Source organism: Leucopleurus acutus, assembly GCF_964270905.1.
Source record: "Leucopleurus acutus genome assembly, chromosome: 1".
NCBI lineage: Eukaryota > Metazoa > Chordata > Mammalia > Artiodactyla > Delphinidae > Leucopleurus > Leucopleurus acutus.
The window spans coordinates 72,696,938-72,723,579 of NC_139142.1; the positions used below are offsets into that span (position 1 = coordinate 72,696,938).

Consider the following 26,642-nt stretch of genomic DNA (forward strand, 5'->3'; position numbering starts at 1 on the left):
ATATACACACATAAGTATATTTCTCTCTCTCTATACACACAACAGATACATCAGTTTTTCTCTCTCTCTCTCATTGCACATATGTATGTAGGTATAAGATGGACACACCACTGAATGAGGACCCAGACCACCCTGCACACCCGCTAATCTGATTGGTCTTTTCTTGGCAGTGACAAACAAGAAACCCACCCAGGCATCCATCACGAAGGTCAAACAGTTTGAAGGCTCCACGTCGTTCGTGCGGAGATCACAGTGGATGCTTGAGCAGCTTCGCCAGGTTAATGGCATCGATCCTAATCGGGTGAGTGAACTGTCCAGTGCTGAGCGAAGGTGTTCTTTCCACACAATGACTCTCTCATTGACCTTGGCAGGGTGATGGTTGTCTGAGTCATTTTTAACAAGACTATTGCTCTATTTCGGTTATGTGGCTAAGACTTTTCGATTCCTGTGCCCTTCTTACGGGAAATTATAAACCTTTTCATCATGTTTGACGGAGGTGCCTAAGGGGATGAATATTGAAGAAGTGCTACTCCAGTAATATGTTTATCAGCCAAGTGCAAAGAGCAGATCCAGATAATCACATCTGTGATTATCAATATGACAAACCATGTTCGTCGAAGCTCCATTTATCTCCTAAGGCCACCAGTGATGAGGTTTATTTACCAAAAATCAAATAAATGAACTGCACCTTAAAAATGATGTATTAGGATTCCATTGGATTTAATAAGAGAAACATTCCATGGTAGAGTTATGTATTCCAAGTGAATTCCCTTTGCTCACACACTCACCATAAAATACATCAATAATGAGGAAAAAGAGGGCTTCCCTGGTGGTGCAGTGGTTGAGAGTCCGCCTGCCGATGCAGGGGACACGGGTTCGTGCCCCGGTCCGGGAAGATCCCACATGCCGCGGAGCGGCTGGGCCCGTGAGCCATGGCCGCTGGGCCTGCGCGTCCGGAGCCCGTGCTCCGCAGCAGGAGAGGCCACAACAGTGAGAGGCCCGCGTACCGCAAAAAAAAAAAAAAATGAGGAAAAAGAAAATGTAAAATGTAACTATATACTATAATAGTAAGGGGTAATCTTTTCCTGCCAAAGGTTAGGGACAAGATTAATACTGTTCAGTGCCAAGAACCTAAAGGAATCCTTTTTCGAGTAATTGGGAAGTCAATGCATAGTCTGATTTCTGACACAAGTTGATATGCAGTTAAGCTAAAGGGACTTCTGTGCTCTTAACTTCCTGGGGACATCTAAAAATGCCATGAGATTTGAGGTCTGCTTGATAAAGAGAGAAAGGTGTACTCTCTGTGCACCTAGGTGCTAGTTAAGTGAGTCTTGTGATTAGGACAAAAGTCTTTGAAAGGTGTTTTAGCGTTTATGAGTCTCTTAACGTGGTGAACTGGAAGCAGCAGTTTTTATAGCTTGAGATCAGTCGTTATTTCACTGTCTTTTCCAGGATTCTGCGGAGTTTGATTTGCTGTTTGAAAATGCTTTTGACCAGTGGGTAGCCAGCACGGCCTCAGAAAAATGCACCTTCTTCCAGATCCTCCACCACACCTGCCAGCGCTACCTCACGGACAGGAAGCCAGAGTTTATTAACTGCCAGTCCAAAATCATGGGAGGTGAGTGGGCGTTTGTGTGACTTTACTCATTCTGTTTCCTTAGATGCACTTTTACATACAGTTAGGTGTTCAGCCGCGTAATTAAAGACCAGAAAACAAGAATCCAGACGCTCAGAGCTGGACCGCATGAGGACCACTCTGGGAGTTCATCGTATGCTAATCTCGACACAGTGGTATGTTTTCACTCTTATCCAAAAGCTGATCTTTTAAAAGGAATTAACTCCTTAGCTAGGATTCTTTGCACGATGAGAACCAGCCTGTCCCTTTATTAGAAACCTTTCCGTTTGGTTTCTTCCCTACCATTTCATCGCAGAGCACCCTCCTGGGTTGCTCTCTCCCAGTATTTCTCAAGATATTTTACAAATGTTGATATGACCGTTCCTACAGGTACAGTCCCTTTCTTTCAAATAGCACCTAGTCTCACATTTATTCCTTGAATGGCAGACAGAGCTGAAGTAGGGTGAGTGCTGTAAGCCAGCCTTAAGGAACGAGTACCAGCATTGGCAAGTTAATGAGAAACACTTAGAGGGTGCTTAGCACATTTCTTTTAGGTGGCATTTCTTTTTAGAGACTTGAAACTGTGCTAAAAATATAAAGCCTTGCCAGTCACTATGGGAGTTGAGGAAGAGTGTGTATATTATTGGTCTTTTCACTGACCTGTTCTCCTGGTTTTGAAAGCATCTTTTTAAAAATGTACCAACCTTGTCTTAATCAAATGTAAGTGAAGGTCACAATAGAGACAGTACATCTTCCCCTTGGGCTGTATCTATCTTTCATATGAACATGAGGCAGAATCCATCGTTCTGTCCCAACAGCTGCTACGCACACTCTCATTTTGCCATTAGTCTGCTAGATATTGTGGGAGAAAATGCTGTCAATACTTCATTATTTGCCACTGAAGTGTTAGTGTCCCTCTTAAATAGGAAGTTGCTCACATCATGTGAACCTTGAAAGGTCTCTCTTAGATGCTGATAAAGACTCTTGTGTTATCACTTCTCTGTTTAGTCCTAGAGAAATACGAGGTGATGAGTGCATATTTTCTTCAAAGTGACTACATCCTATGGTACAAAAGTGAAAAAAATATTACACATAGATGTTGAAAGGAAAGGAAATATCAAACACTAACCTCTTACTGTTTGGAAAACATAATGAGACTCTATCATGTCTGTGCCACCAGTGTTGTTCAAATGAATCCTGCTTTGAAAATCCAGCCTTAACAGACTTGGCCAAAGGTTAAAGCACCCAGGCTGAGGACCGCAGATGGTCACATTTTCAGGGAATGGAAAATTGACCAGGCAACCCCAGCTTTCCCTCATTCTTCCTTAGGATCTTCTCTAGTATCCTAGAATCACATTTGTTTCTTGATCTTAAGTTCCTGCTACGAAACATTTCCCCCGTCAGTATCAGTACGGTCAGTAGCTTGCCCGGCTGGCCCCTAAGCAGAGTCTCCTCTAAAAAACCGTGTGACATGTGCATTTGAAATTCCTGTTGCTCTTGGAGACAGACATTCTCTCGAGCACTCCACTTCTCCAGGTTCCATCCTGGGAGCAGAGGGCATCAGAAGCAGAGGCGGTTCCATGGGGATGACTGCATTTCCTCAGAGTGGAAATATGAGGCGGAAGCAAGGGGGCACAGACTCACTCCTCCGTCCCCGTGAGGGAAACAAGCCGCCCCCTTCCTGCAGAGGTTAGGGAGAGCTCTGGGAACTCTCCCCTAAGGGACGGCGCTAGGTAGCCCTCTTCTCTGTTGTCTCTGAAGCTCTCATTTCTTCTCTCAGAACAGGCCCTTTCATTCCTTCATTCACTCTTAGCTCATCATCCAACCACACAACATGTAAGTACTAAGTACCTACTATGAGCTAGTCACTTTGTTACGTCCTCGATGTGGAGAATCATTCTATGTTTGGTCCCTTAATAGACCCTAATTGCCACTACCCAAACCCCAGACTGGCAGGTCCCTAACAGCCTTTCCATATGCATCACGCCCTCGAATATCCTCAGACCTTTCCACACATTCCCACCCAGCTGCTTCTGTCATTGGCCCAGTCTTTCGATGTCTTCCACTGCCCTATGAACCCCAAATTATGCTGAGTTGAGACAAGAATCTATATATCCATAGTTAAACTGTTGGTATGTATAGTGCGTAAAACTAAAGATTGATCTCCTGTAGTAAGAAAAAGAATAAGTTAATGAGACCAAGTGCCAGAATTGGCTCTGCCCTCTGTGACCTTAGATGTGTCTCTCATCTTCCTCAGACCTCAGTTTCCCCTGGTGTAACATATGGGGGTTAGACTAGATGATATCTACAATCTGTCGGGTCGTTTGAGAATCTGTAATTCATAAGTTATAGCTTTATTGTGTAGGTTAGTCACTTCTTAATTTAAGAATCAAAAGATTTAGTGCTGTTAAATACTGCCCAGTTCTAGATTCCCAGGGAAGGCAAAAAAGTTTGAATTAGACACATGGTAATTTGCTGGCAGCACATACATCCTTAGTGAGTACAGCTTGTCTTATCTAAACAGTCGCCTATCCTTGATAACAGTTGTACCAACACACCCTAGTGAATTAGCATGCTGATTAGTCTTCCTTTCTGCCAGTTATCACAATTCAGAGACTTAAAAAAATTGTGCAGTTTTCAGGTCACTACATTCTGACCCCTTTAACTTTTAGGGTACCTACCCCATCTTCAGCAAATGAGATCTGTTCCAAATTTCACAAAATCTTTTGGTTTGTCCTTACGGTATGGGCCGTAAGTGCTAGACACAAATTGTTTTCCATGCTGTGAAACGTGATAGATTTTGTAATTTTAGAGAACTGATGCTGCTGTTGGTGTGCTGTCCTCCATCAGGTTCTGTACATACGTTATCTCATTTAGTTTTTACAGCAGCCTTTGGAAATACAATTTATTATCTCCATTTTACTGAGAAGGAAATAGGATCAGAGAGGTAATTAAACAGCTCGCCAAGGATCGTATAGCCTTTGTCCTCAAGTGGCAGGGCTGAGATTCAAACACAGGCCCTCGCCACTCTAAAACCATCGTTTTTGGGGTCACTGAGTGGGATGCTCCAGGGAACACCATTGATATTGTCTTTGGTATGAATGGTGGCCCCTGGAGTTGTGCAGGAATTTTGGGATATATTTTAGCCAGCACATTCCTAGGTATTAAAAAAAGGAGCTAAGAGGAGAGGGCCAGAGATTATGAGCAGTTTTAACTCTTTTCCTACTTTTATTGAGGTATATGATTAAGATAATATGATGGAATCATCCGGGACCTCTAAAATCATTTTGCTTTTTGTTTTTGTTCATGAGAATTTCAATATATTAAAGAGATGAAAGTGAGGCTATTTTAGTCAATGGGGAAGATGCTGGAGCCCTGGCCACTCATCAGACCTCTTAGATATTTTGTTTCTGATCTAACCGTCGTCATTGGGAAAACTGAAGCCCAGTGATTTTGAAGGACTTTTGAAGGACAGATCTGTCTGATTCCCACTGAACCATAGTTTCTTCTTAATTTTTTTTATTTTTTTATTTTTTATTTATTTTTGGCTGCGATGGGTCTTCATTGCTGCATGCGGGCTTTCTCTAGTTGCGGCAAGCAGGGGCTACTCTTCGTTGCGATGTGCAGGCTCCTCATTGCGGCGGCTTCTCGTATTGCAGAGCACAGGCTCTAGGCGCGTGGGCTTCAGTAGTTGTGGCATGTGGGCTCAGTTGTTGTGGCTTGTGGGCTCCAGAGCACAGGCTCAGTAGTTTGGCGCACAGGCTTAGTTGCTCCGTGGCATGTGGGATCTTCCCAGACCAGGGCTCGAACCCGTGCCCCTTGCCTTGGCAGGCGGATTCTTAACCACTGCGCCACCAGGGAAGTCCCCCATAGTTTCTTTAATACCAGTTCAAATAGGATTATCATTTAAGCATCTACAATTTCATGAAGTTCTTCTCTTATATTTATTGATTGTGTATATTCCATATGGCCAGGTTTTTCTTCTTGGGGAAAGTCAGTTACACAGAAATAAATTCTTTGGATTGTTTGAAATTCTGTCCTCCAAACATGATATTTCCTTATCTCCAGAGGATAAACTGGGGAGCTTTGATCTTCTGGTGCTGGTTACAGGATCCAGGAGACGTGGCCAAAGCCTACAGTTGTGAAGACCCCCATAAATTGAAAGACAGCGGGATGCTCTAAGCAGGTGTGAAGCGGAAAGCGTTGGTTTCTTCTGCCTTAGTCAGCATCTTTTCAGCCATCTTCTCTTGTCTGGATGGTTGAAGGACTTTGTCCTCAAGCCTTGGTCATTCCTGACCTCCACCCTACCTCTCTCATAGTTCATTCAAGGTCAGTCACCTTTAGAAATACAAAGCCATTATTCAGTTGCTGGGTCCCTAAGCTACCAAGTAACCTGCAGAGAAGGAAGGTAGAGGTGTGGAGCGTCTGGCTCCTGGAATATCACACAGCATCAGGAGCGACAGGGCCCTGAAGGTGAAGTCTTGGGTTCATATAGGTCATATTTACTTGTTCTAAGATGGTAGTTTTTTCCTGTCTATAGTGAGCAGAGATGATGATATAAATGATATACTGTTATATGTGTGATAACACATTTGTACTAGGAAGATGCCTTGAAGGAGTTAATCACACATGTAGAACTTCAGACTCTAGAAGAGAGACTTGCTTTCAAGAGAGCAGCATGGTCTGCCCCAAGTGGTGGCATCAGTTTACTTGTAATGGACCTGTCATATTAAGTCAAGGTCCCAAGGGGGACTTTGTTTTGCTCTCTTCATGCTTCTTGACAAAATGTGAGCAAATCCCTCATAGTTCCCCATTGCTGTTTTATTTACACTGACCTTCTGTAGTGATTACTGTCGGCCTATTATTTTTATGCCTAATTCTGTGAACTAAGGAAATCTTGAATGGTGTTGGCAACTTCTGTGTTAGAACCACAAAATAAATGCTTTGAAACCTATTTTCTTTTTTAGTGAGCGCGGTAAATTATTTGCACACAAAAAAGTAATTTATTCCTCAAGGCAAGGTTCTGTTTAACCTGAAGCATGTCCTAGCATTTTCCTTGAATTCTGAGTCCAAACACCCTTGGCCACCTCATTCAATTACCTCTCACTCTTTCATCTGGTCTATGTGGGTCATCCTTTAGGGGTGCCCCACCTACACTGTTTGAGGCCCACTTGGTTCCATAAGCATTTACTCAGCACCATCTGTCTGACAGGTACTGAGCTACCTGCCGACATCCAGCAACCAAGTAGACACCTTTGCCAACTTTACTTACGTTCCTGGAGGGACATCAGATGTAAACAGACATGAAACAATATGATACACCAGGGTGATGGCTGAGCTGCATTTTAAGGGATGGTTAACAGTTGACAGACACACAAGGGCAGGATGAAATGAGTTCTCTCTTATTGCAACAGTTAATCTAGACAGTTTCATTTCAATGTTATCTATATTCAGAATTTGGAACATGGCAGATTGTTTTTTCACGAAACAGGCTATTTTGCAGTGCCATGTATTTTTATCATCATCAAAGGGTATTTCTTAAGCATTGTCTGTCTATGTGCAGACCTTCAGATGATGGTATAAAGCCCAGACTTCTGAGCTCTTTTAGAATTCCAGGGACACAGATGTCTCTGATGTCTGCTTCATAGCAGGCTGGCCCTCATTTGCCCCTGCTGATTGGTATGCTAAAGAAGAACCAGATTGCTTTACTTTGGATTCCCCTGGGGTGGTACAGAATCTCAGGATTCAGACTGTGACTTTGTATTGTACTTTTCTCCCAAACAATGAAGGGGCATATCCCTGGGCAAGGTGTGCGAATATTTCACCTTGTGAGTGTCCCAGGCATGGGCACGTGTAAGGTGAGGTAACAGATAGATGACACAAAGAGCACATGTATGCATCCTAACAGGGCTCTTACAAAAAAAAAAGTGATCAATATGGTTTTTAATCCAAATATATTAATGTAGTGCTCTAGTACAATCTATAACATTTGCCATAATTTGTACAGTTCTTCCTCGTGTTTTAATGTTTTCTGTCACTGAATAATGGCTTTGTGGGATGTGAACTTCACCCTCGTACACATGCTCCAACCACAGGCACATTACAAAGAATTGCTTATTTCTCAAGAATAAATTCACGTGTAATTTTGCCCCTACCACTCAAACTTCAACATACTCGGGGATGCGTGCAGACATACGCTAGTGATTATAATCCACATACCGAGTTAAATCATATTAAAACCACCATATTGTTGCTTCTTGATGACATGTAGATGAGGGGCAGGCCAGGCTGCTTAGCTGATTCGCTGTTATGAGAGGGTCAGCAAGTGTTTCTAATAGTTCTTTAGATCTAGAGGAATCCATGTCATAGTTCCTGCAGTGAGTTTTTGTTACCCTTGAGGAAATAACAAAGTAGCAAACTTCAGTTATCCTGTACCATGATACAAACAAGGAAAGTGGTTTATGAGGAACTTGCCTGAGGTCCCACAGCTAAATAAGGGCTGGAGCTAGTACCTCCGTCAAGGCCTCTCACTTATTCCCCATCCATTCAGTGGGGACCAGGACTTCCAAGTTCCCTCAATAAGCACAGGTCTTCTTTTCCTTGTATTGATTCAGTCAAGCAGAAGAGGAGAGAACTCCAATTTAACAAGGTATTTTTATGAGGCTCAAATTAAAAATTCTGTTTGAAAGTTCTCTCTAGATGTCTGTTAATGATATTAATTGTATACACATGCAGACTTACCCACCACTGTCCCATCACTCCGTCCTCTTCATGGCAGCCCATACCATCCTTTCCTAGACAGCGTGATATTTTATTTAAGACTTGCTTTATAGAAACTTTTTGGAGAGAGTAAGAAATTAAGAATAGAAACCAAAAATTATGCATCAATAAAAATAATGGTACAAATATTTAAACTATACAATTGGAAAAGCCCGGTTTGGGGGATTTTTTTGCTTTGGTTATTGGAATCCCACCAGTGTAACTACTACGTCAAACACAAGTTTGATATATACTGTGCTACACAAAGTACTACCAACCATCTGACACTGGCTGAGCGTTCTTCGGAGCAGGACACTGTAGGAGAAGCTATGAGGTGCTTCTTTATCTGAATCTTTTATGTATGTATGTTTAAAATTTAGGATGACATTACCAATCGTTACGTTGGGCATTTTGTGTGCTTTCTCATATTTTCTGATAGTCAGTCTATTCAATACTTCATCTTATTCCCAAAAGGTGAATTAAAAGCAGATGCTTTTATTTTCAGTAAGAAAATTGGAGTAACCAAGGACTAGTTCCTTAGGTCCCATCCAGTTCTATGCATGATATAAATGACTAGTAACTAAAGAAAAATTGGGTCACAGATGTGATTTTCTTTTCATTGCTCATTGGCTGTAAGCCACACAGAAATGCATGCTGTGAAACAGCTGGTGGGTTATGGTTAGTCGTCTTGAGCCAGAGTGCCTTTGTGCATTAAGTGCTTTGTGAATCATCTCTCTCCACCAAAATCTTGAACCAAACCAAAGCTACATAAAGGGGACTTCTGAGGTATCATTTACTGGCACGACAAGGATCATGAACATATTTTGTCTTTCCCATGGTTAAACAATCTGCAGTAGACGAGAGCCATTTCTACTTTCAGAATCAACCAGAACACATAACTTGATAAAGTTGATAAAGTGAAACAACTTGATAAAGTGAAAAGAGCACAGACTAGATTCACTTACCCCTGTTTCTGATGGCATCACTCATTAGCTCTGTAACCTTCTCCAAGCTGCTTAACTTACACTCAGCCTCTCTGTATCATGGATAGCAACGTATACCTTGAAGGAATGCTGTGGGGATTAAAATGAATTTTAAAATATTCAGTCAGATGGGATTTTTGCAAAGTGCCAGTACATGTCTGAATATCCTATTAAAAATTACTATATGCCTATTCATAATATTACATGATTTCTTCTAGGATATTTGTCAAAAGCCCTTTCTTATGAAAGGAGTAAGAAAATATTCTTAAACTTTCCTAATCCACGTTGGCCATAAGAATTGCAAAAAAAAAAAAAAAATTTAGTAATTTCGTTGTTCCAAGTGGGAAGGAGCTGAGCTATATTATAGACATTTCAGACATCTGGAATGCTGAGTTGTTTGCCTGGTTTATAGAATGCTGAATGTGTCGCATTTTATGTTTGACATTTACAGAATGCATATGTTACTCCTGCCTTTACCAAAACAACAGTGTTTAAAATGTATTGAGTGACACTGTGCCAGAGATCAGGGCGCATAATTCAGATCATCTTGTAGGAAAGAAAAAACCTAAAACATGTTTTCTGAACTTTATAAGAGAACAGAAATGTTTTTTTTACCACCAGCGTATCTTCAAGCTAGAATATTTCTTTGAGTCCAGTTCTCTTTACACAGCCCCAAAAGGAGACACATGGATCAGAGGTAAAATTGTTTAATATTGTTAGACAGGAAGTGGTATTTCCAAAACAGACATAAAAGGCATGCTGCATGATTCCCATACTTCTAGATTTAGAGACAAATACAATTTTTAAAAGAATTTGGGAGACAAGTTTGCCAACCAGTTTTCTATGTAAGATGTTAAAAAAAAACTTCATATCCAGCATCACCAGTTTCACAAAAGAAAGTTTACTTTAATACTAAAAGATACAAAGGACATAAGGGCTAGTCCTTAAATTGGAAACATTTACCTCTATGAAAAACTTACTACATCTGGTTCTTATCTTTCTTAGTTCACATAGACCAATAAAAACTCCATCGTTGGCATTTAAAAGTTGTTGCTCTGCTGTAACACAGAAGCATGAAGAACTAAAATTACTTGGAATTTTAGTGAAGAGAAGCTGTAAATTCACAAGAACAGTAACTGGTTCTAAAAATGGTCATTTAGTGATTTGTCAAATTCATTCCCACTTCTGGGGGAACCCACTCAGAGCACACACCGTTTGGACAGCAGAACAGATCATCTTCAGGGTTGAAGGCCATAGTCCTATTCCTTCCCTGGAACAGAGGTAAGGAACTTGCGCATAGTACCTGAGAAACGACCCAGGAATATGAGATTTCTAAAACCTTTAGTGAAGGAGTAAATGAAACGGCCTTTTTTCTCACATTATATCCTAGGCTTTTAAAAATTTCAGCCTTGTATCTGATCATCAAAATAAGACTAAGCCGCCAAGTTTATCACAAGTAGTTATTTGAAATTTGGACATTGATATAAATCGGAATGTGGAGACTTCAGATTTACAAGACCAAACATTTTTCACCCTTCCACTTGCAATATGCCTACCCAGGGCTGGGTTCATTAGGTGTCCTGCAAGAAGCAAGAGCATTAGGACTGTCGAATTGAGGAAGCAAAAGTAGAAGATGCACAGTTAAATTTGAATTTTAGATAACAATGGATAATTTTTTGGAATAAGTATATTCCATGCAATATTTGAGACAACTAAAAAATTATCCATTGTTTGTCTGAAGTTCAAATTTTATCGAGTGTCCTATATTTTATCTGGCAACCTTCATGGGCATCCCAGTTTCTAGCTACCATAACCAATATGGAAAACATAATATGTTTATTGTTATGTAGATAAATAAACTTTATGGTGGCCAATTATTAGGACTTTAAGATACATTGAGATGGAAATCTCCCAGGCATAATGTTAGGTTAGCCGTTCAAAGATACAAACAGAGAAAAATGTGAGACAGATTGATAAAGAAGGACAATTAGAAGAAGTGAGAGTATTCCTGTCTTATTGTGGCTATTCTACACAGAAAAATGCTGTGAAATGCAAATTAAAGTATTAATAAGTATAGCAATTCCACTAAAGCTCTTTTGTTACCAAACATGAGATTCCTGCTTACTTTTGCACAGGGAAGAAAGCTCAGTCTTGAGTCTGAATGTCTTTGGCTTGGTTTTGAGGAGTTAGTTTCCTGCAAGAGCAGTGAAAGGAGACTGCCATTGACTCTTGGGGACACCAACAGACCAAAGGCTCTCATTTATGGAAAAAGAGTAAGAAGTTCTAGGGTCTCAAGAACTAGAAGCAGCTGCCACTTTAAAAATTTAGCCTCCTGGGCTTCCCTGATGGCACAGTGGTTGAGAATCTGCCTGCTAATGCAGGGGACACGGGTTCGAGCCCTGGTCTGGGAGGATCCCACATGCCGCAGAGCAACTAGGCCCGTGAGCCACAACTACTGAGCCTGTGCGTCTGGAGCCTGTGCTCCGCAACAAGAGAGGCCACGATAGTGAGAGGCCCGCGCACCGCGATGAAGAGTGGCCCCCGCTTGCCACAACTAGAGAAAGCCCTCGCACAGAAACAAAGACCCAACACAGCAAAAATAAATTAATTAATAAACTCCTACCCCCAACATCTTAAAAAAAAAAAAAATTTAGCCTCCTGTCTGACCAGTCTGATGGTTTTCTCAGTAATGGGAGTGACTGGTCTAACAAGGGTCCCTTGTCACACCCTTGTAGCTTGCCTACAAGCTTTGGCTTATCTTTATACATCGTCCTGACCATCTGTAGCCTCCTCTCATTGTCAGGTAAATGAACATGGACCATAACCCTGGCTTAGCTTTTGGCTGGCTGGTTTGATTTGGTTTTTGTTCTAGCTTCATATAACATCCAAAGGTGATGCTGCTATAGGTTCCATTTACCATTCAGTGGGTCCCACCTATGAAAGGGGAAGAATGTCTTCAGTATTTTCTCACTGTGAGAGCACCTTCAGCATAAACACTTCAACTGCAAGACTTGAGTGCAGGAAGGCAATAAAGTATGTCATTATGTTGAGGTAAAATACATGTTTTAGGAAAAGAATGAGGACAAGTCTTCATTGGCCTAGGGATTTGTTTAACTTTTGAGTGGTTAAATTGTGAGGTGACAAATGTGTGCCTTTTAAACGTAGTGGATGCTGTTAGTGGGAAAGCAACTATTTGTTTTTTTTTATTTAAATTCATAGTCCATGCCAAAAAGACAGTAGTGGGAAGGACTCAGAGTATTTCTGAGTTTAGATACCTAAGCAGAAGCTGATTATTTACACTTAGAGAAAATCTAAATTGTCATCATCACTCATAATGCTATGTCCTATAGAAAAGAACTTTCAAGTGGAATCAATATTCCCCTCATTGAACCTGATCGAGAACATTCTGGTCAGGATCAGCTTCATGTCCCTTATAACCCAGAGAATTAAACAGGACAGAGTATGATGGGTAAAAGGAGGATTCCATGCTTCACATATAAATATTGCACCAGATCTAATCTCCTTGTGATTATGTATACTATTGTATATTATTCCCACTATCAGTGTTTCACTCCATCCTATGGACCTATTTTCACAGTTGGTTGATTTTATTGATCTTCTTTCCAGTTCCCATTATAAGAGGTTGAGACTTACAGAGGGGAAAAAAGATGGTTTTCACAAGGTCAGAGTAGATTCTCGCATCTGTGATAAAAGCCAAAAGCCTGTCCTGATGGTTGGGTTCTAGTAATGTTAGGTTTCTTAGACACCAGGTGAAGGAGAGAAAAAACACCTGTAATTTTAAGAAAGTCTTTATGGTGTCAGTATACAATCCTTGTGTATTTTCCTTAAGCTTTTGACTTTCAAACTTGAATAAGACAGAAAATATTAGAATTGTTTAAAGATTTACATCATTTAAAAGCGAATTGTTCATCTTAGAGTTAAAATATATTTTTTCTATCCACAGTATGTTTACCATCTTGGCCATTTGTGTTAGTTTCCGAGTGATGCTGGTACAAAATTATCACAAACTTAGTGGCTTAAGACAACACAAATTTATTATCTTCTAGTTCTGGAGGTCAGAAGTCTGGAGTGGGTCTTCAGGCAGTGTTCCTTCTGGAGGCTCTAGGGAAGAATTTGTTTCCATGCCTTTTCCACCTTCTAGAGGCTGCTTGTATTCCATGGTGCGTGGCCTGTTTCTCCATCTTCAGAGTCCCCAGTGTAGCATCTCCAAATCTCTCTCTTTGGCTTTTACACTCCTGCCTCCCTCTTATAAAGACCCTTGTGGTTATATTGGGTCGACACAGGTAATTCAGGATAATCTTACCATCTGGAGACCCTTAAGCACAGCTGCAAAGTCCCTCTTACCATGTAAGGTAACATATTCACGGGTTACAGGAATTAGGATGTGGGCATCTTTGAGAAGCTGGTGTTCTGCCTACCATAGCATTTTTCTAAGAGCTATAATGTACACGATTGTATAATACTGTCCTACATTTAATTTTTTTCCTTTCATAAGATATACTTTTAAATACTACCTATAGACAGTATTACTTGTACTAATCTATTATAATTTAAGACATTTAGAAACACCTAAACTTTTTAGGAAAGCCCAGTACTTAAGTAGCTGAAAGGGCTTGCCATGTGCTAGATGATCCAGTAGTTCCTTACTTTACCAGCTGGGATATTTGTACCTTTCTCTTCACGTAAGGAATTGATTTTCCTTAATAATTACACAGGTTCTTTACAAGTTCCTAGAAGTCTTAGTATTTAAGTTTTTGATGATGAAGATGTTGTAGGCCATTTGGTTTTGTTAAAAATCATCCTTTTCCTTCGTATTTCCCTTCCTGCATCCTCAGAAAATGACCCTAATGCCCTACTTGTAAATACCTTGGTGGTAATCCTCTTGAGACTGACAGTCCCTCTTCAGCTTTGATATAAAATGTCAAGGTCAAGTGTATTTAACACATACTCATCAGACAAGTTCACATTAGCTGGTTGGATTTATCTCTTTAATTCAGCATACATTTAGAAGTGATCTAACATGAGCCCCTGAAATGCAGTTAGAATATTAATTCAACAGTTTTCTGTATTGCTTAGGGTGTGTGCTTCTTTCCCTGTGGTGGTGTTTCTTACACGCTGTCTTCCCAGTATGGTAGGTTAGACACTAAAAAGAAAAAGACTTTGCACAGATCTGGGTTTGAATTTCTGATCTGTCATTTACTATCTGTGGACAAGTTACTTAAACTGCAAGCTTGACTTCCTCTTCTTAAACAGAATAATAATGCTTATTCCATAGGGTTGTTACAAGATTTTAAATAAGGGCATGTATGAGCATTTAGCATGGTACATAGGGAGTACTGTGGAATGTAGTGGTAGCTGTTATAATTAATAATTATATTAATATAATTATTTTTTTCTTTAAATTCTGCCTTCTTGCTATTGTCCTTCCTTCCCTCCTATTCTGAAGAGAATCTGAATTCCAGTCAGACACAGAGGAGGGAGTAGAAATACAGAGATAAATAGCTTTCAGCGTGTCCCTTACATCAGATACAGTAGAGGTACAGTCATATGTATTTGTATTTGCATTTTTCTTCTAGGAAAAAAAGCCAGCTAATGGTGATAACACTGATAGTCACCATATTGAGTTCCTACCATATGCCAGACAATTCTTTTAGTTCACATTAATCCAAAAAAGTCATCATTGTTATCCCCATTTACAGGTGAAGAAACGGGGTCTCCTAACGTTACTTAACATGCCTAAAGTCACATAGATAATAAAGGAGAATCAAGATTTGAACCTGTCTATTCCTGAAATCTACCTTTCCGCCTTCCCCGTTAGGGAAAAGTAGAGAAACTCTTCAAAGCTATCACGGATGCATGTTTTTGTCTAAAAGTTCCAAGTGTTCCTCCAACAAAATGAGATTCTATTCTCATTTCATCAGCAATTAGTATAGTTCTTGACATTGGTCAATGCTGTGTTTTCAGGATAACATTTGAATTATAGCATTCATTGCTTTATCACTGTTATTTTCCAGTCAAGGGTTTGATTAAGTTCACTTTCCTAATGCTGCCCTTTCTTATGGTGTTTCAGATCTATTTTCTTTTCCTCTAGGGACACATCTTTGAAATCATATTATACTTAAAAAAGAAAATGCAATATTATTTGTTGAAATATAAGATATACATAAATTTTCAGGAATACATGTTATATAAAGTATGGTACATTTATATTCAACTCTTGTGCATAATAAACACTTATAGGCCAGCAACATGCACAGGAAATTAAGATGGAGTCCTAGGTAAGGCAGCCTTTGAAAATAGATTATGTATGTATCTTGTTTTGGGAAATAAAAGACTTGGAAGAATGTGTTAAAGCTTTCTTCAATGCTGATTAAGAAAATTCCAAAATTAAGCCTTCCGTCTTTTGGACTATTATACTTCTCAGCTTCATCCTTTAAAAGCTGAGTAAACACAAGTACAAATAGCTGGATTTCTTTCTGATTAAGATGAGGTTAAAAGCTGCAGAAATTTTAAGTTCTAATACAGATAAAAATCAACAGGACCAGTGAGTTACTACTGCTTCTCAACTCTTTTTTTTTTTTCTGTTAAGAAATGTAAATTGAGGCGACTTCCCTGGTGGTCCAGTGGTTAAGACTCCGTGCTCCCAATGCAGGGGGCCCGGGTTTGACCCCTGGTCAGGGAACTAGATTCCACACGCATGCCGCAACTAAAGAGTTCGCATGCCACACCCAGAAGATCCCACATGCTGCAACAAAGATCCCACACATGGCAATGAAGTTCCCACGTGCCGCAACTAAGACCCAGCACAGCCAAATAAATATTTTTTTAAAAAAAGTAAATTGAAATTCATCATTTGGGTCCATCTACTTTCAATTAGCCAGGCGTAGGTAAATAAGAGAATCTATCAGTAGGATATAATCAGCTTGTTCTTTGTTTGCTGGCGAGAACAAATGGAAAAATAAGTATTATCACTGCTGAACGTTGTAGAATTTTTGGATTGTTATATTGATAAAAATGAATGTTTTAAAAATTGACTCTTGGTGCAGTTTGATGTGAATTCACATTTTAAGGCTCCTTCAGCACCACCACATACAAAATAGAGGAAATTAAAAAGAAAGAATCACTTTCAGGAAAAAGGTAAGTATGCATAAACCAGCAACATAACAGAATCACAAAGCAGTTAGTAGGAATGAAGCTGCTTGCCTGCTGGGCTGCAAGTCTGGAAAGAGGTAGTTTGAATTCCATGCTGTAACAGTGACTAAAAGTACCCCATGCAAAGCAGGAGACCAGAGCCACATTTGCTTTTTGGAACCACAGCTTCTCTGCCCAAGCAAGGAATCTACAAAAAAGCCGTGACCAACTGCTCTGTGGGGAAGTGGTTTATAAGAAAGAATCTGCAACAGAAAGAAGACATAGTCTCCCACCCAAGACCTGGAGCCAGCTGCCCACTGGCTTGGCACTGGCTCTGCAATATCCAGAATAGTACCCAGGACAGGAGCCTCAGACCATCACCCTAAGTCCCAGTTGTCTTAGGGGCCAGTACCAGAATCAATAAAACTACACATAGGGGAGAACGGACCAAGGTGGTGAGGAGAAGGGGGAAGAAATTAAAATTCCCCACTCAGGAAGAATGTGCTAACCAAAATTTTACAATATATGAGAAATCCAAAAAAAAAAAAAAAAAAAAAAAGGAATTTACTCCAAATGAAATGAAAGTAACAGAGCAATTTGAAAATGACTTTAAAATAAATATGCTTATGATACTCAAAAGATAAAGGAATTAGGAAAAAATCAGATATTACAAAACAAAACCAAACTCAATGAAAAAATGAGGTAGTGGGAAGGAGTGAAAATGAAAAATATAGTCTGAAATACACTGAGTTGTGAGATTAAACTCTAGATTGGCCACAGTTAAAGAATTAATGAATTGGAAAATAATGAGAAATTCACCCATAATGCAGCTCAGAGAGATGAAGAATATAGAGGGGCAGGTGTGCATGGAAGATAGAAGAGGCTCTACCATTCATCTCATAGGAGTTTCTGAAGATGAGTCTATCAGAATGGTGAGAAAGCAGTATTCCAAAAGATATGGGCTAAAACTTTTCCAGAATTGAAGACTCAGATTGAGAATACCACCAAGTGCCACACTTGAATATTAAACAAAGCTATACCTAGACAAACACTGAGGACAAAGAGAAAATCTTCAAAGATACTAAAAATAAAAGTTTCCTACAGTGGAAGGAAAAACTGATGGCTGTTACCGGCGCTAAGAGATGCCAGAAGTCAATAAATTAATTTCCAGAAATAACTGTCAATCTAGAATTCCATACCCAGCTAGACTATAATTTAGAAGTGAGAGAAAAACATATTTTCAAACAGGCAAAGATTATTTGCTTTCTCCTCCACCCTTGCTGAAAGAGCTACTAAATGATATACCTCAACATGGAGCAAAGTGAACCCAAAGGGAAGGAGTAGGATGTGAGAAACAACAGTGATCACGAATATGGTGAAAATACATCGCCAAACTAAATTGCCTAATGATTATTTTTAAATGATTTTGGATGTTTCCTTTAAAAAACTGGAGCTAAAATTCTAGACATAATTAAGGAATATATGCTGTATGTTCAGTGGATAGTTAATCCATGCTAAAGTCTGTGCTGAGAATGATAGAATTACTGAATTAATTTGACTTTGATAGGGAAAAAAAGTCATAGTTGCATCTGTTAGACTTCTGGTTTTAAAATGGTGGAATAAAAAAAGGATTTTCCTCTCTTCTCTTGAATACTATCCAAAATCAACTAAGAGAATGTAGGATGCAAACTATCTCCGATGAGTTGAGTAGCTGTCTCTTAATTGCAAACCCCTATATGTGGGGAAGGCCTGACAAATACAGTAAAGGTCAAGGTAGACCCCCAGAGAGAGCTCTCATAGCTGTGGTCTCAGAGCATAAAGCCAGCAGAATGAAATGGTCCAAAGTGTATGCTAACAATCCCTTTTTGAACAATGAGCAGATGCCAGAAAAGCTCTGGGAGTTCGATGGACTCAGCTTGGCACGATGCCTGGACAAGCAAGAAAGGCTAAACACAGAATCACAGTCAAAGCCATATTTGTAGGAATCAATCTGTTGATGGAGGAGGAAGGAAACTGAATTCTGTGTAACCCTGTGGTACAGATCTTATTTGGGAAAGTAAAGGCTCAAGAGGCCTCTGTCACATACACAGCCCTGTGTCATAAAGAGAACACCTGGCGCCTTCTGGTCTAGAATGTGGTCTGCCTCCCTCTTCAGTAACATGAACCTCCTACAAATAGGTGTTCAGAAAGTGATCATCTTATTTTCAAAATGGTCATCCCAACAGAGCCAACTTAGGCAGCTTCATCACTTACTAGGTTAGTCCTTACACAATTCGTAACCTCCCTAAACCATGGTTTTTGTTAAAATAGGGTAATAGCTCCTCCCATATAGCACTGTGAGGAGGATTAAATAATATATGTAAAACACTAGGCATGCCAACACATGATTAAAAGTCGGTAAATATTTGCTAATCCACAGAGAGGTCCAACCATCTATCTGTGAGGTGGAACTCCCAGGGCTAAGCACTGACTGGCCTTCCTTTTCCTCTTGCTGTCTTAAGAGTAGTGATTAAGGTCACAGATACAGGAGCAAGAATGCATGAGTTTGAATCCTACCTCTTTCACCTACTAGCCTTATGATCTTGGCCAAATTATTCATCTGGCCCTCAGTTTTCCCATCTGTAAAGTGGGAATAATAACAGTACCTACATCACAAAGTTGTTGTAAGGATTAAATGAGTTAATTCTTGTAGAGCATTTTGTATAGTGTCTGGGATAGAGTAGTTCAGTACATATTAACTATTAGTAGTATTTTTCAAGAATTACAAGTCACACCATAGATATGGTTACCATACTTCTTAGGTTTTTAGGAACAGTCACTTTCTCAGGAATGGGATTCTTTTTTTTTTAACATTTTTTTTTCAAAGATTGCTTTATTCTTTTTTTTTTTAACATCTTTATTGGCGTATAATTGCTTTACAATGGTGTGTTAGTTTCTGCTGTATAACAAAGTGAATCAGCTATACATATACATATATCCCCATATCTCTTCCCTCTTGCGTCTCCCTCCCTCCCACCCTCCCTATCCCCCCCCCAGGTGGTCACAAAGCACCGAGCTGATCTCCCTGTGCTATGTGGCTGCTTCCCACTAGCTATCGGTTTTACATTTGATAGTGTATATATGTACATGCCACCCTCTCACTTTGTCCCAGCTTACCCTTCCCCCTCCCTGTGTCCTCAACTCCATTCTCTCCATCTGTGTCTTTATTCCTGTCCTGCCCCTAGGTTCTTCAGAACCTTTTTTTTTTTTTTTTAGATTCCATATATATGTGTTAGCATAAAGTATTTGTTCTTCTCTTTCTGAATTACTTCACTCCGTATGACAGACTCTAGGTCCATCCACCTCACTACAAATAACTCAATTTCGTTTCTTTTTATGGCTGAGTAATGTTCCATTGTATATATGTGCCACATCTTCTTTATCCATTCATCTGTCGATGGACACTTAGGTTGCTTCCATGTCCTGGCTATTGTAAATAGCGATGCAACGAACATTGTGGTAAGTGACTCTGAATTATGGTTTTCTCAGGGTATATGCCCAGTAGTGGGATTGCTGGGTCGTATGGTAATTCTATTTTTAGTTTTTTAAGGAACCTCCATACTGTTCTCCATAGTGGCTGTATCAGTTTACAAGGAATGGGATTCTTTAAACATAGAATTGACTGATTTTCTTTTTTTTTTTTTTTTTTGGTCGGGGTGTAATACCCTATTGCTAGATCATGTATTCCAAATTTTGGTTTATTTTGATCATAAGCAAAATTCTGTTTTGCCAATGGTTAGTTATTTTTTTAAGGTAGATCAACACCATGTGCTGAATAAATTGGTTGTGGGCTGGTACCACCCTTGAATAACTTTAGTTATGAGGCTAGAGCAGAGATCTGCAAACTATAGGCGTCAGGCCAGATCCAGCCTGTTTGGTAAAAAGTTTTATTGAAATACAACCATGCCCATTAATTTACATATTTGCTTATAACTTTCACACTACAACAACAGATTGAGTAGTTATGCCAAAACATTATGGCCTTCAAAGCCTAAAATAGTTACTGTTTGGCCCTTTACAGAAAAAGTTTGCAGACTCCTGCCCTAGAGTAGTAGTTTTCAGTGAACTTTTAGTTAGTCAAAAACAGCATTTCTGGATGCATTTGATTATGGGCTTTAGCGTACTTTGAAAATATAAAGGGTAATGTAATTAGAGGGAAGTTGGCAGTGATATGGTTCCAGTCCCCCATAATGTTTTTTGTGACTGCATAAATCTGTCAGTCTACAAGAAGATGGCAGGGAATCCCACTCCTTTCTCTGAGTGTGGAACCATCAGATTTGGGACCTAAGAGCTTGCTGCTGGTCTTTTTGTTAAGGGATGCTGTCAAGGCCAATATGTCTAAAATTAGAGAACAGAACAGAAGGAGGGCAGACAACAGGGACAGACATGCAACTTCCACTCATAATCACAGAACTCAAGTCCCCGTGGGGTGGCCTGGCCGGGTTCCCTGTTGAGAAGGGAGATCTCTGATGGACTTGGATCATCGGGACTATCTTTTTCTTTTCTTTCCTCTTCTTTGCTTTGGATTTTTTGTTTCATTTTCTTCAGAATGATTGACTTTTTAATCTCAGCTTACAGAAAACATCGCTATTTAAATCTGTTGGGAATGTTTAAATGGGAGGGCATCGTGTGTGTGTGTGTGTGTGTGTGTGTGTGTGTGTGTGTGTGTTTTAGTAACTTTATTTTCTAAAAATCTGTCCTACAAGTGTTTTTTTCCTACATCTTCACTTCTTTAAATAGAAACAAGGGCAAAAGCTTATCATGATACGGGTTTAGTCAGCCAAATTCAGCTTTTAATAAGTTAAGGTCAACCAGAAGTTCTGCACTTGGCTGCTACCAAGCACTGTCCTTCAAGCAGCATTGCTTGCTCTTCTCACGTCTTTTCCCAGGGACGGAGTCTGTGGCATCAGCTGCTGAGAGAGAGGGATGGAGATTATAGACTGTTATGGCATAGAGCACATACTGATACTCCCCTGAGTAAGGAACCTCCTGGGTTTGCCAGAGAGTGATGGCAAAAGAGGAGATGTCAGCTTTGGATGTTATGATCTCTTCTGTCAGGAGTCGTGCAGCTCCCTGGGGGTATGTGCCTCCTGGGTGGTAAGGAGGAGTCTGGATGCAACCGGTCACCGATCTTGCAGACATCCTGCCCATTTCCATGACTACACACCACAACAAATACGTCTGTTGCTCATTTAAAGGCCAGCAAAGCTCTCAGTTGGGAAACTGAATCCAGATCCTCAACCAGAATTTAACAAGAAGGAAAAGATTCTCTTGGTTGCCAAACTCCAAGAGGTCATTAGCTGTTGTTCTTCCTTTTTAGTTCCTATTTCCAGCCACCGTCAGCTCACCAGTGCCTCTCGGACACTTATGCTCCCTAGAGATGACCTAGTCTTTCTGGCAGACCTCCCTTAGGGTGGGAAAGTCCAAGATAAAGATGCTCATCTACAGCTAGTCAGGTCAGAGCACTAGCCTAGACCTCTTTGAGTAATAACGAGTGTTATGTTTCCTACCATTTGTTGCCTTTCTATTTAATTTGACCAACACGTTCTGCCCTAGCCTTTGCTGAAATGAGCCCAAGTCCCTGTGTAGCAGAGCTCTGGGTGACTGTGCTGGCAGGTGCTCTACTTGGACTCAGCCCCAAAGTTCTAGGGACAGTTCCAACCTGCTCACGCAGTTCCTCCTGCCCACCACCCCCAAAGCCACGGAACAACCTTTTGCTGCCTCTTTTTCTTGCTTTTGACTAAAGTACATGTGTGGAAAAACTTAACACGTGAATATGCCGCTTGAGGGTACAGCTGGGTGGCAATAAATGATCAGATCACTAATGGTGGATCTGCTTCTATTCCTGAACTTAAACCAAGAAAGATAGTAGTCTAGCTTCTTACCAAGAGTATCCATTTAAATATTTCCATGGAAATAAACTGCCTGGTGGCCCCTCAAGTTTGCACAGTTCTCAGACTCCTTTTCATCTTTAAGAATACTAAGCTTTCCTGTGTTCGGCAGAGCTGAGGAATCTGTCCTATTTTCTTCCATCTTCCCTGCTGTTTCAACGTCTTGTTTTAGATCATTTGTGTCAACTTACATTTATTCAAAATAAGCAAAGTGTTCAATTACCTGAAAAAGAGAATAGAAAAAACTGCAACGTCATAGGTTCCCTATAACTTCTAATAATTGCGTCTGTATCGACTAACGTGAATCAAAATATGCATGTTCTTGATGTCTTCTAGTTCACAAAAGGAAATGATTGCTGCCTTTTGTCAAGCTAATGATGATACGTAAAAACATTCTGCTTGCAGCTGCAAGTTAGTAAGCCATATAAGGGAAAGCTTTAATTATAGCTTCATCCTGCAGTAAAAGTGGTTAATTAGACTCATGTAAGATTTTACTTGAAGCTAGATTTCTTTCTGAAGATTTACAGAATTAAGAAAAAGATTTCTTTTCCTATTCATCTTCCTCTTTCACTTGTTGACCTTGATCCGTACCTACTTCCACCCTAGTTTCCTCCTATAACGAGAACTAACATAAGGAGATTTTAGTCTGTCAGTTAGTTAATAGATACTCTCTTGACTGGTTGCTTTCACTTCAGAGTTATGAGTTTTCAGATGCTATCTGTCTTTAGTATTTTGACCAGGTCTTCAGTGCAAAATAAATATTTCACACTTACAAAGTCCCTTTCTGTACTGAATCGAGTGGTACTGTTTTGCATTTTGCCAGTAATGTTATTAAAAACCGTTCAAGTACCAAAGCTTGAGTATCATTTCATACATACCTTCCAGGGTGTCACTCACTAAAAGGTGAGCAAGGGTGTTGCTCTTGGCTTTCTTGAGTGGCAGTGAAGGGTGGAGTGACGGCTAGCATCCCACTTCTCTCTGCTGCTGTTTCCAGTCCTAATGGTCACAGTGACTGCAGTATATGGTCTGTCTTGTACAATACACTATTTCTTACCTTGCTGCCGTTTTTTCTTTTAGTTTACCCATGGATACATTTTTGATAAGAAGGCAAGTAGAAAATGGGTATTTGAATCTACACTGCACAGAGAAAATGACATTTTGAATCTTGTTACTAAGAGTAGCTATAGCTACAAAGCAGAAAATGAGATTTTAATAATAATACTTACATTAGTGTATTAAAGTCTGTTTTTATATTTTAAATCATAAAAATTAGGTTAATGCTTATTTTTCAATAGCACCTACTTTTTTATCCTTGTAGTACAGAAATGAGTAAAAAAGAACTTTCTAAAATAAAATTTAGTATTTTTAATTAGATAATGTTATGGACTGCATGTTTGTTCCCCTCCATAATTCATATGTTAAAACCCCAGCCTGCAGTGGATGGTATTAGGAGGTGGGGCCTTTGGGGGGTATTAGGTCATGAGGGTAAAGCCCTCATGATGAGATTAGTGCCCTAATTATTAGAAGGGAGCCTGCTTCCTCTCTGTGCTATGTGAGGACATAGCAAGAAGATGGCCATCTACAACACAAGGAGAGAACCTTTCATTTAGTTAAATAAAACACTTTTAAGGAGGTCTTCTAAACCTGGTTACTCTCCTCAAAATGTTTTGAAAATGTGAACATCATCCCTTTTATTGGTCAGGACAACACTTGGTTATGCTATGATAACAAACATATGTCGGAATCTCAGTGGTTTAACAAATAAGACATTATCTCTCACTTCAACAAGTTCCGTGAATTTAATTCCTCTTGAGGGCAGCTTTTAAGTGGTGACTCAAAGATCCAGTCTGCTTGCATCTTGTTGATCCACCGTCTCAACAAGTTCCTTCCAGAGTCAAATTCCATGGGGCAAAAGAGAGCTCCAAGGCCACCCTGGACTTCTCATAACCTCAGCCCAGAAGTGACTCATTGCTTCTGCTTACAGCCTGCTGGCTGTATTACCAATCTAACTGCAAGGAAGGCTGGAAAATAGATACTTTCTATGTATCCAGGAAGAAGGAAAATGAAACACAATTTTGTCAACACCTATCATTATTTCCACCAAACCCTTTGTGTGTATCATGGAGAAGCACTTTTTGAGATCCATAATTTCTGATCAGGTAACTTGAACTGATCTTATAGTAAGTTACCAACCCAAAGACTCTGCTTTTTCCCTTTCAAAATCCATGATATACTGTCAGCAAACAAGTCATCTTTAACAAGCCATTCTCCCTTACCCTGGGCGCTCCCTCTGTGTCTCTTGAAACTCTGCTTTTTCATTTCTATCTTTACCATTATAGCTCAGGCCCTTGTCATCTTTACCTGGAATATTTGCAATAGTCTAATCACTGGCCACCTTACTTCCTTTCATTATTCCCGCCCCAACCGGATTATCATTCTTTATTCGGCATTGTGTGGTCTCTCTACCTTATATATTTCAAGGAGCCTTAGCCTCTGTATTATTCATGTGATATGTAACAGTTACATACCTTAAAAGTACCAAAATTTATTCCTCAAAATATAAAGACCCTTCACACAACAAAGATTAGAAGTGGCTTATAATGATACTTAGAAAACCCGATGAGTGAAACGCAAGGTATTTTTAAATTGACAGAAATTTTTATCTTTTAGATGTGATTCTGTTAACAGTTTAACCTGTTTGTTGGCAAGGGATGAAACATATGAAAAGTTTATTCTTCTAAATTGAGTTTTCAATGCTTAATCCTTTTTATTTTTTTAATCAATTTTAAACGTGTGGTATTTAAACAGGAGGTGTGAAAAACATGCCTTCCTTCATATATTCTAAGTAGAGTAAACACAGGAAGAAGCAAAGTCTGTTTTGGTTTTCACTCACTTTGTGTGTCATCTTTTCCCCACCAGAACCATAACAACAATTTTGGAAATAGGGCTGGTTCTTTTGAAAGTAACATATTCTATAGCAATCAAATATCCTGAGCTTGTATTCTGTACATTATTATATCTTTGACAGAATACAAAGAAATCCCAAACAATTTAGAAAAATGCTGTAAAACTGGAATTTTATTTCAGGACATCCAGAATTTGATCCTTTCTGTGTGCTGGTTAGAATAGCACAATCTAAGAAGAATACCAATGAAAATAACGATTTAGTCATAAATAGTAACCTCATCACATCTTTGTAAAACCACTGTCTTTATCAGTTCACTATCCATTCAACAAGCATCTCTTGGACACCTAATAAATGATAGACATCATACCTGGAAATGCCAAAAAATAAAGGGGCTTCCCTTGTGATCAAGAATAAGTACAAATAAGTAGACCAACAGTTTGGGTACATTATAATAAAATACTTCATCAGAGAAATGCTAAGGGTTCTATGGGAAGCATAGACAGAATGGGAATCAGAACTGAATTCCAGGAGGAAGAATTGTGGCTTAGGTTACCAGGTGATGAAGAGGGAAGGAAAATAGCATGTGAATGTCATGTTCATATCCTAAGGATAAGCATACATCATGCGGCTGGGACAAATGAAAATCTACCCTTGGTACTTTAAGACTGGGTACATGTATACAATGGAATATTACTCAGCCATAAAAAAGAACGAAATAATGCCATTTGCAGCAACATGGATGGACCTGGAGACTGTCATACTGAGTGAAGTAAATCAGACAGAGAAGGACAAATATCGTATAATATCACACATATGTGGAATCTAAAAAAATGGTACAAATGAACTTATTTACAAAACAGAAATAGAGTCACAGATGTAGAAAACAATCTTATGGTTACCAGGGGGGAAAGGAGGGGAGGGATAAATTGTGAGATTGGGATTGACATATATACACAACTATATATAAAACAGATAACTAGTAAGGACCTACTGTATAGCACAGGGAACTCTACTCAAAACTCTGAAATGACCTATATGTGAAAAGAATCTAAGAAAGAGTGGATACATGTACACGTATAAGTGATTCACTTTGCTGTACACCTGAAACTAACACAACATTGTAAATCAACTATACTCCAATAAAAATTTTAAATGAATAAAATAAAACTAGGATAACAAAGTGAGGAAAAGAAAAAAGATTTCGCCTCACAAGGTGTATCCTTAGGAAACTCTTATGATACCAAAAAAAAAAAAGTGATAATAGAGTTACACAGACTTGAATTCGAATCAAGATT

At 39.5% G+C, this 26,642-nt stretch overlaps 1 protein-coding gene across 5 annotated transcripts in view; it reads left to right on the top strand.

Moving 5' to 3' along the window:
- STXBP6 (syntaxin binding protein 6) overlaps nt 1-26,642 on the top strand; it is a 275,659-nt gene that overhangs the window by 207,990 nt on the left and 41,027 nt on the right. For all 5 annotated transcript variants that reach the window (XM_082832513.1, XM_082832514.1, XM_082832512.1 and 2 more), the window contains 2 exons: nt 171-301; nt 1,453-1,618. In XM_082832513.1, the coding sequence (XP_082688639.1) occupies nt 171-301; nt 1,453-1,618 (297 nt within the window). The remainder of the gene's footprint in view (nt 1-170; nt 302-1,452; nt 1,619-26,642) is intronic.